This window comes from Juglans regia, chromosome 2 (genome assembly GCF_001411555.2).
Source record: "Juglans regia cultivar Chandler chromosome 2, Walnut 2.0, whole genome shotgun sequence".
In the NCBI taxonomy this organism is placed as follows: Eukaryota; Viridiplantae; Streptophyta; class Magnoliopsida; order Fagales; family Juglandaceae; genus Juglans; species Juglans regia.
The window spans coordinates 7,446,706-7,458,017 of NC_049902.1; the positions used below are offsets into that span (position 1 = coordinate 7,446,706).

Genomic DNA, 11,312 nt, shown 5'->3' on the forward strand with positions numbered 1-11,312 from the left:
TGCTGTAGTTGTTTGAGAAAGCCATGGAGACTTTGGTCATAGGTTCTGTGATACCATAATGAGAATAGAAGAGGTGATGCAAATATTATTATCTCACTGCCAAGTTTTACATGCTTGTCATCTAATTTATATACACGTGAACTAAGTACAATTTGGGCAAGAAGTAGGATATATATGCATTAAATGATGTACAATATGGTATCAAATATTCCCTTCATGTAGATGATCTTGTGTTATCCCGTGCTCAATGCACAGATTGGATTTTCCTTTTACGGGTAGTCCTTCTTTGTTGGATTTTGATCTTGATTTGTTGGATATTGGGTTGGTCCATGAATCATGGGATGCAAAGAGATTTTCAATACTGGTTGTCCACCCCCAATGTTGTCAGAACCACCCCGGTGCAGGGTAGATCGCTTTGCTCCCCATGCCAAGGTTGCCAAAATCACGCCGGAGTGAGTTTCTGACCGCCTACCAGCACTGATCACAACCCGAGGGATGGCCAGAACTTTTTATTTTAGGGTTTGTTCATTCCGAGAGCCGGCCGTAGTAGTGGCTTGTGGTGGCTCATGATAAAAATAGTTTTAGGTTTTGGAAGGTGTAAAATTAAGCTTTACACAGCACATCAGTCAGAAAGGTCTCTACGATCTATTATGCAATAGAGAGCAGAAATCATTTTTTAAGATGATCTATTATGCAATAGATCAGTGAAGGCAAGGGTACTAATCCGATGAATATAGATATAATCAGCTTCATCATCTCATCAAGCGTACATTTTTTTTAACAATTGAAATCATATAAAATCGTTTGATTGAATGGATTGATCATTTAAATTATACTTCATGACCAAAAAATGATAAAAATAACCCAGAAAAAAAAGGAAGTTTCAGAGTCTCCTTTTCTTTTGCAACTTCTGTAATTCCTCCTAATTAATCCCCCTTCCTGATCCTCTCCCATCTCAACAGACATAGAAAAAATTATAAAATCAACAAAATAAAAATCCCATTTACGACAAATAGTACTTTAATATGATGTGATCAGTTGTGTGGTGGTCCAAGCAAAACCAATAGGCTCTCAGAGAGTAAAAGATTCAGCAGGAAATTGAGTGAAATGAGGACTTTGAAGAGCCTCTTGAAGAAGCTCATGATCATCCCACGAATCACGATATGTCTCTAAGTTGGCATCGGCATTTATTAAAGCCGAAATGCAGAGCTGCTTTCTCCATTCTTCTAGGTGTGGGAATCCAACATGATCTCCATATTTATCGCAATACTGCAAGAGAGAGCAAAGACGAATCAGTGTGTGTGTGTCTGTGTGTATAAAAGAGCCATTACGATCTAAAAATCCTATGAAGTCTTAAACGATTCTATCTTGAGTGAAGTCTTCATCATGACCTTATTATAAGAGACGGGTGAAGACTTTTTACCTCAAACTGGGCAATATCGTGTGTATTATATTTTGGAATGCAAGCTGCATCCCTTGAGTGATAGAACTCCTTAATGGACTGCATCATTTCATCCCTTGATGGCAATGTTCTTTTCCCAGATAGCAGCTGAGATATCCATTTTGCTTGTGATTCAAAGAAAGGGAATCCTATAATCTGCACTATTACCACACATCACACAAAAGCCATAATATATAACTCTTTTGAAGGCTTTTGAAACATATGATCGATTACAAAATATAAATATTAAAGTATCAGATCTTTACCTTTCTAGGAACACCTATAAAAGAGAGAGAGGGAGCAAGAGAAGGAGGGAAGGTGTGCTCATACAAAGGACCCACTCTGTCATCATCTACAACGATTATCCCTTTGGAGTCAAGAAATGGGAACGTGTATGAATACCTACACACACAGCCCATTCGGAGCTTTTATTATTACAGAAACAGTGCAACAATTAAGCTTTTTTCTTTTCTTTTCCACGAATATGATAAGGCCGGACCACACAAAATTTTCAGTAGTTTGGTCATGCCACATAACTCATCACCATTAACATGGAGGTTGAGTAGAAAAGGCTATATAAAAACTTTCAAGTAGGTTGGTCATTGTACATATATAACTCATGATCACCATTAATTAATGGTGGGTGTTTCTTACCCTGTGCAATATAAAATAGAATTGGCAATAACCCAAGAGCCGTCTACAAATAGAACCCTTCCATCTTCATGAAGAGTGTCTATCTGCATATGAAAAATACAATTTTAGATGCTGTTGGTTAACATGTTAAACAAAAAACTTAATGGTCGAGAAAGATGATCAAGTTAAGCCAGGCCGCCAAACGAAAAATTTGGAAGGCAAGCTGCACGGATACCTGTGGATGAAGATGCAAATTGCCATTTTTGGAGATGACTTTTGATAAACCTTCTGAAATTTTAAGAGATCTGGAGCTGAGGTGGACTTCCTTTGCCACTTCTAAAAGCTCCATTGATATATCTTGTCCACTTAGGGAATTTCCAACCACCACCACAACCTGTAGAAAATAATATGCTTTTTGTGGTCATTTAAGTGAGCTACATGAATTAAAATCTCCTACTCTTAAGCCTTTTAAATGATCGAGCAATGATCTATGATAAAAAAGCTGCATTACCTCATTGCGATATGGCTCGGGAGTCCTGTAGATGTGACTGTGCATCTGCTTCCTTTTCCACGCATCCATTCCTGTTAATGTCGATAAAGGCACGTAAAAAGACAAAGAAACAAAAGAACATAACAAGAAGCTGTAATATTAATATGTCTCTGGAATTTCTTTTACTGTATATTGACATGAAATGTCATATGAGCGTGAAACAAATCCATGAATAGATTTTCTTTCCATGAAAACTGACCCAGCTTTGACCATTTTGATCCTTTTGGTTTGTGCATGTGTAAATGTGCTTTTTTGTGCAGAAGAGACAGAACGAGAAAACTCAATGATTTCTCACATGCAAGCACACACCTTTTATGGTAGGCAACCTAGGCTTAGAGTAATGGCCAGTGGCCACAACCACTGCATCAAAAACCTCTTCCACCACCTTCTCTGTCTTCTTGATCTCTTTACTCTTAACAACCCATTTCAGATCTTTGCCAATAACACCAGAATAATCCAACATCCCCACATACTCCACCCTTGTGTTAAACCTTATCATCTCCCTTAACCCAAACCAGTCACAGAAATCTTTTAGGTACAGATAAAGTTCCCCATGGCCAGGGAACCTTCTCATGTCCCTACCTTTCTTGACCAAAAATGGAAAATCAGTAAAGCCCATGATTTCCCTTGGAGATACGAGCCTCAAAGATCCATAGATACTGCTGTGCACCTTAAGAAAAGTGTTCCTTCCTAGAGGATCCTCGCCCTCCACGTTTGGTTCATACAGCCATTGCCCTCCAACATCATGGTTTTGTTCCAAAACCACCACAACATGCCCTTCTTTTCTCAGCTCCCTGGCCGCGACCAGCCCCGACGGTCCGGCTCCGATCACGCACACTTTTTTGGATTGGTTCCTCTCAGAAACCATGGTGGTCCGATCGAGAAGGTTGTTGGATTATTTTGAGTAGTTTGGCGAGGGTTAAAGATCGATCGAGCTTCTGTTGAAGATGTTTTTGGAGGTGTGGGAAATGTGTGGGGAGTGATGGGGGTATTTTATAGAAGGATTTTGTTCACGCAAACCAAGGCAAAGAACAAAATTAATAATAATTTTGGAAATAGAGATGGTTTGCTGGCTTGGAGACACACGTGACAGATTAAAATCATTTTTTTTTTTTTTGGATTTGTCTAAGTTGAACTATATTACTAGACATTTGGAACTAATGCTGAATTTGATTTAAGATTAATTCCAAATATTATGAGTTTTGATCTTAATGGCAGAAGTTTGATCATCTGCATGCATGCATGGGCTGGGGAACCACCTTCATGATGTTAGGTTGTTGTGGAAGTATTCTAAAGATCAGGTGGCCCTGCCTGATAGGTACTCCTTTGCAAATGTCTATGCACGGAATAAAAGTGGACAGTACTTTTAAAATAGATCAACTTAAGTAAATTATCTCATTAACTTAGTTTAAACAAGCGATTATTTAACATAATATCATAATAGAAATCTTGAATCTAACAAAAAAAAAAAAATCAATTCTCTTGAATTATGTTTTCATTAATATTTTCGGCCTGTTTTACAATATTTCTTTCTACCATCATCAGTCTCACTATAAGATCAATAGGCTTGCATGATATGATATCAGCTGTCATATTAATAGATGATCACTTGAATATTTCTTTTGCAATAAGAGTTAATTTAAATATGGGTACTCTTTAAGCTCAATAGAGACAATTTATAATTAAGTCTTAAGAAAACAAACACCAAATCCATAATAATTAGATCGTTAATGCACTTTGTATCATGTCCTATATATATATATATATATATATATATATATGCATGCCAAAAGGGATGGGATATATGATCATCGATCAAGAATATATAATAATAATACCCACAGCTAGCTAAATTTTTGGATCCCAACAGTGGGAGAATGCCACTTCTTCAAGTCAAGGGAACATGAGCAATCATGGAACAGTTTGCATATTCATTCAACACTACATGATGATACTTTTTCCTGTTATCATCTCGACATTTTCCTGTCAAATAGTATGCCTAGCCTCCTTTTCCTTTCTCTTCCGACACAACGTTGCTTCTTGATTACAACACATGAGGACAACAAAAAAAGGGTGAAAAAGAATCAAAGCTGGGAAAATGAATTAATTAATTAATATATATATCTTACTTATAATTTATTGTTTTGAGAAAAATCATGTTTATTTTTTCTGTGATGATCAATAGCCCATTAATTAATTAAATGCATTTTTTAATTATATTAGGATGGTAAACTTGCACGACAAATGAAATTGATGAAGATCGTACATGATGGCCATCAATATTACTATATTATATTTTGAAGAAGATCTCTCTGAATATATTGATGGATTATATATCTCTCTATATATATAAAGAGCCTATGAAACAAAATTTTCTTATTTTAACAGAAATTTCTTTTTTTAACAGAATATGCTGGTTTTTATTAACTTTTCATCCGTTTGTAATAATTACGGAACACAGGGATACAATTGTATTTTCCTTTACCTTCTGTTTATGGCTACTTTTATAATTTCTGTTAGTTTCTATTCCATTATTAATATCTTTAAATATGCTAATAAAGTAAATTTATTATAATAATAATCATGGATTCAATTTTCAATTTAAAAATACGTTATAATAGGAAAACAGATTGATGTAGATTTATCTTTTCGTATTCATTATAATAGGAAAGTATTATAATAATTTACAAATAGCCTATCTTTCAATAGCTTTTAAGATATATATTAGTAATAAAATAATAAGATATATGTACTTTATTTTTATTTTAATAAAATATATTAATATTTTGAACTACGCATACGTACTTCAAGCACGTAACATCATACTAGTATATATATATATATATATATATATAAATCCAACAACTTTCAATTAATAAATTAGTATTCGCAGTTATGATTTGTTGGTCAATCATATAATTAGAATATGGTTGGGAGTTGGTATATATAGATTTCAGACCCCAATTTATAATAATTAATGATGGATATATACTTAATTAATTACAGTATCCTTTTTTAGGTGTGGCATTAAAATTCATCTAATCCGTCGCTTTATGCATTAATTAATCAAGACTACTGCTTTTGCAGATCGGAAAGGATATTTAAATTAGCTAGCTGGCCGGCCACGTAAAGAGAGATATATATATATATATATATATATAATATATAGTGGGGAACGGCCCCGGGTGCATTCGCCCTTAATGTAGTACCAGACATAATGATTTAAATAAAATAAAAAAATCAGTAATTTATTTATCTGAAAAAAAAAAAAAAAGATTAAAAAAAGATAAAAATTAAAATTTAAAAAGAAATTAAACTTTAGTAAAATATGAGTAATATTGGTTTGCATATATATTAAATTATCTATTTACTCTCTATATAATAATAAAATATTATTAATTTTTTATTTAAAAAAATTGAGAAAAAAAAAGACAATGAGTACTATATTGTCAGAACAAAAAGGACATAAAAAAATAGACGTCAATTTATGTGCGCCGCAGGACTATTAAAGGTCTTTTGATAAAATATGATCCTTCATAAAGTTTTACAAGAGAGCTACACATCAAATGGTCAAGAATTTTAAAGATTTTTTAGTAAAACGGTATCTTTCATTAAATTTTACAAGGGAGATAAAAGTCAAATGATCAAAGATTTTAAAGGTCTTTTGATAAAACATGACTTAACGGATTTAACAGAAAAATAATAAAAATTAACAAAAAAATAACAAAAATAATTATTCACAATTAGATAGTCACTTATTCTAATAAATATATATATATATATATATACAACGTCCAGGCTTCAAACAATTAATAAATTATGTATATATTTCCTGCTAATTAATTAATTAACTACCAGCTGCTAGCTAGCAGAAAATGGCAGATGAAGAGATTATTAAGGCCAGCTTCGGGAATCCGTACGTACGTGTGCAATATTTCTGCCCACTAAAATCGTTAATTTGCATGGCCATGAGAATGGATTTGTGGGAAATTTGTAACCTTACAGTGGGCCTAGCTAGCTAGCTAGCATGCATATTAATGCAGGGTATAATAATCCTATTTATATCTTCATTGATTATACTATAATATATATATGTTTCTCAAAATCAGGCCCATTAATGGACGTACATGCAGAATCAATCTAGAGCTAGCATGGTCGATCGTAGTACGTAATTCATGATATCAGCATGAAATAAGATCAAGATCAGCATCATATGATATAATATCAAGCCAAGATTTGATCATCTTCATTATATATGATATATTAAAAGATCAAGCATTAATCTGTGATTAAGTAATTAATTAAGTTCGATCGGCCTTGCTAGCTAGCTAGCTGCTAATTAATGTATTATATATTATAATTAAAAACGCATTACGTATGAATCAAGCAATATGCATGAGTTTATATGATCGAATTTATAAGCAGCTAGCTAGCTGGCATGAGAGGGAGGGAGGGCGGGCTAGCTAGCTAGGTGGACATTGATCATGATGATGTGGATCCTCATGGAATTAGCTAGCTAGCTAGCTAGGCGTTGCATCCCCAATCATGCATGTTTGTTTAATTACCAAACATACTATATATATATATATATATATATATATAGTCTCATATAATACAGTCCATCTGATCATCATGTACCCTAAAATTTGTTTAGTCATTAATGAAATAATACTCCTGATCTCTGATCTGTCTCATTTGATCTAATTTTAAACCGCATTCGACGTTTGCATGCGGATCATGACATTTTGGTCAAACATTGCCGCCATGCCTGCCTGCCTGCCTGCCTTGATCCTTTATCCAAAAGTAGTAGTACTCGATCCCTCCTAACTTAAACTAATAATAATAAATGGAGGGTATTAATCAATAAGATCTTGATATATTTCCAATGAATTAAGTTTAGCCTATCAAAGTCCACGAATTACCTGAACAATACTAGGTACAGTCTCTAAATAGAGACTGCAATACAAGTTTAAGTTATTTTAATTTTAAAATTTTTTAAAATTACAAAATTATCCTTCTTAAAATGATATTTTCTCTTATTTAATAATGTGCTTGTACATACAGTTCTCACTTGAAGACTGCAAATAAAATTTCTCATAATTAATTATCATATATACCTTTTATTTATTCTCTTATTATTGGATAGATGTATCGTAAATCATAATTAAGATGATCATCATCATATACTGATGAAGCTGACAAGCTCATTTAATGGATACATATATAGGTTCGTAGGTATATATATAATATATAAAGCAGTAGTACTGCTTCTAATTTGAGTAAAGTATTCTTCCAAGCAAATCATGCAATATTACTTTTTTACTTTACGCTTAGTACTACTATTTTATATATATATATATATCTATGTACTACGTACTTTACGCTTAATCATGCAAATTAATTCGATCGAGTCTCTTTGCGTTAAAACTTGTGGTATATATATTAATTATATAGACATACCAATTAATAAAATTAAGGAAGCAGCTACACCAGTACCTTTTTCAGTTTCGATTCATGCATCACAAAGTCAGCTATAAGAAAAATAAATATTTGTGACTGATTATTTACGATAATAATAATTATTTACGATAAAAATAAATTCATTCTAATAAAAATTAACTTATTACAAATAAACAGTTTTTTTTTATATATAATTGCGCGCTAGGATATTGGTGGTGATGGTGAGATTTAAGGGAGGTTGAAAGTCATGATATGTATATAGAAATTAAGTTGTTTAAATGGCTGGCTAGCTGGCTGACCGCTGGCCATAATCATTTAGTTTTTTTCCCCATCATATTTATAAAGAGTAACTACGTTACTTTTCCCTCATCAAAAGACAAGGTCGATTAATTTGGTAGACCGATCGAGAGGTAGCTAGATATATAGGCCAGCCTAGCTAATTAATTCCCGATATATATATATATATATCACCCTTATACTTAAAAGCGTGTATAAAACATGAACAGTAGTGAATAGTAGCAACCTTTTTCTTAGTTGCTTTTTCTCAGTTCCGATTTTAATCTTGTTTTTCTTCTTCGTTCAGTTCCGATTTCCAGCTCCGATTTCCACACTCAAAATATCTGATCGTTACATACAGATAAACGTAAAATAAATATCTAATCTTTACATATAAGAGATGAGATATCAAATTTACAGAATAATTCTCGCTTATTTTTTTCTTCTTTCTCCGTGTGGGTTTCGGTGAGGGACACGGAGGCTGCGCGTGGGGGATTCCGAAGGTGGGTGCCATGGTCGGCGCCTTGAAGGGGACTCGTTGGTGGTGGTCGTGAGGTTCGGTGGCCACGTACGGCGGCGTAACGTGAAACAAATGGGTGAAACCCATTTCCGTTCGGTCTCCGTGGGGGAGACGGAGGGCTGCGCGTGGCCCACTTCGAAGGCGGCTGGGATGGTCGCCGCCTTGAGGGGGACTCCTCCGTCGTGGTCGTGACCGTCGGTGTCGACGTACGGCGGCGGAAACTCAAAAAAATCAAAGAGACCCATTTCGGTTCTCCTTCCACGGAGGAGACCATGGCTGCGCGTGGGGAAGATTGAAACTGCCAGGGATGCTCGCCGGCGTGAGGAGAACACGCCGACGTTGGCCGTGACGATAGCCGGGACTCGGCGGCGCCGGGCAGCGCTGGAGGAGAACCACCGTGCTGCGGAATCGCCTACGAGAGAGAGAGAGTTTAAGAAAAAATAATTGTGTTAAATACATTTATTAAGTATTTATATGTCCTACAATTTAATGTTCAATAATAATAATTTTTTTTTCTTTCCTTTACAAATATACTTTTGTTTTTACTGTAATATTATATTGTTGAATTTTCTACATAGGTTGAACTCCGTGAAGTTGAAAGTGGAAACAAGATATCCCAACAACAAGCTGCTCATAAAAGTATCAAAAATATGGATCCTTTAACTTCTTAATTTCATACTGTAAATTAATAACTGAAATAATTTATTTTGCTTCATTGATTTTAGAATTTTTTAAGTCAATTATTTAATGTCATTTATTCAATATTTATTCTGCATGAACTTTGAACTGTTTCAAATTATAATTTCGAATTAATTTAAAAATTATTTGAAGGTTTTTACATTATATATTATTTATATAACATAATTTAATTTAAAAAATAAATTTTTAAAATTTAAATCTTATGTATTCAAGAAAATATAACTAGCAGCAAAAATAATATTAAAAATTGTAACACAGTCAATTACATTAATAAAATGTACAAATAAAACAAAAAAGTGGCTACATATAGAATTTTTATATAGGAAAACTTTATCAACAAATCTATTTCTATATGTAAATACTTATATCAATATTTATAGTTTTACTTATATAATTATATCAATATTTAAATTAAAGATTTTGATAAAATAAAGTACGTACTTATTAAAAATAATATTGTATATAAACTTATACTCTAAAAGATGCTCGAAAAATAAAATAAAATAATAATTTTGTGAATATTCAATGATAAATTATCTCGGCTATATACAACAATAATCAACAGTACCGCAATAATAAATGAATTTTACTACACAACTTCTATCAAATTTTACATTTTATATTTTTTTGAATTTTTTAAATTTTTAATATTTTTTTTTAAATTTTTTTGTGAGTTTATTCTTTTTTACATTATATATTATTTATATGACATAATTTAATTTAAAAAATAAATTTTTAAAATTTAAATCTTATGTGTTCAAGATAATATAACTAACAGCAAAAATTATATTAAAAATTGTAACACAGTCAATTACATTAATGAAATGTACAAATAAAACATAAAAGTGGCTATATATAGAATTTTTATATAGGAAAACTTTATCAACAAATCTATTTCTATATGTAAATACTTATATCAATATTTATAGTTTTACCTATATAATTATATAGAATCAATTATTGAAATATTAAAAATTTCAAAAATTGAAATTTAAATTAAAGATTTTGATAAAATAGAGTACGTACTTATTAAAAATAATATTGTATATAAACTTATACTCTAAAAGATGCTTGAAAAATAAAATAAAATAATAATTTTGTGAATATTCAATGATAAATTATCTCGGCTATATACAACAATAATAAACAGTACCACAATAATAAATGAATTTTACTACACAACTTCTATCACATTTTACATTTTATATTTTTTTGAATTTCTTAAATTTTTAATATTTTTTTTAAAATTTTTTTGTGAGTTTATTCTTTTTAAATTATTTCAAATTTTCTATTTATTATACATATAATAAATATTTGATAAAAAAATAATAAAAATTAAAAATAATATGGAGTGTAGAGTGTTAGAAGGCAGTGAAGATTTTTTTATAATAAATACTACTAACCAGTATAAATAGTAATTAACAGTGCTATAGTATGTGATACAATAATAAACAGTACTGAACATTACTCGTGAACAATAATAAACAATTACAGTAATAAACAGTTCTAAACAGTAAAATAAATGAAAGAATTTTATTAAATATTTTAAAAAATTAAAATCATGTAAATAATTAGAGTTTTTAATATAATTTAAATCTCATAATATTTTTAATTAACTAAAATCATTTCAGTAGCAAAAGAAACAATTATGTAATATTTAGTCGTTTTAGACTCTACTTTCAGTAACCAAAAAAATAATTATGTAATATTCACTTTCCTGACTTGCTTAAACA

At 31.6% G+C, this 11,312-nt stretch overlaps 1 protein-coding gene across 1 annotated transcript; it reads right to left on the reverse strand.

The window, feature by feature from the left end:
- Positions 1–771: 771 nt before the first annotated feature.
- Positions 772–3,587, reverse strand: LOC109022224 (flavin-containing monooxygenase FMO GS-OX-like 9). Its single transcript, XM_019005064.2, has 7 exons — positions 2,934–3,587; positions 2,586–2,656; positions 2,310–2,468; positions 2,096–2,178; positions 1,708–1,843; positions 1,424–1,597; positions 772–1,269 (listed from the first exon to the last, which is right to left on the reverse strand). The coding sequence occupies exons 1-7, from the start codon at positions 3,490–3,492 to the stop codon at positions 1,072–1,074; spliced, it is 1,380 nt and encodes a 459-aa protein (XP_018860609.1). The 5' UTR covers positions 3,493–3,587; the 3' UTR covers positions 772–1,071.
- Positions 3,588–11,312: the final 7,725 nt, after the last annotated feature.

What these genes read in the sequence shown, in the direction of transcription:
- LOC109022224 (XM_019005064.2), bottom strand. Translation starts at nt 3,492, where the DNA reads ATGGTTTCTGAGAGGAACCAATCCAAAAAAGTGTGCGTGATCGGAGCC. An exon ending in CCGAGCCATATCGCAATGAG is followed by an intron (nt 2,469 to 2,585) that starts GTAATGCAGCTT and finishes TATTTTCTACAG; the next exon opens with GTTGTGGTGGTGGTTGGAAA. An exon ending in TCTATTTTATATTGCACAGG is followed by an intron (nt 1,844 to 2,095) that starts GTAAGAAACACC and finishes CTGTGTGTGTAG; the next exon opens with GTATTCATACACGTTCCCAT.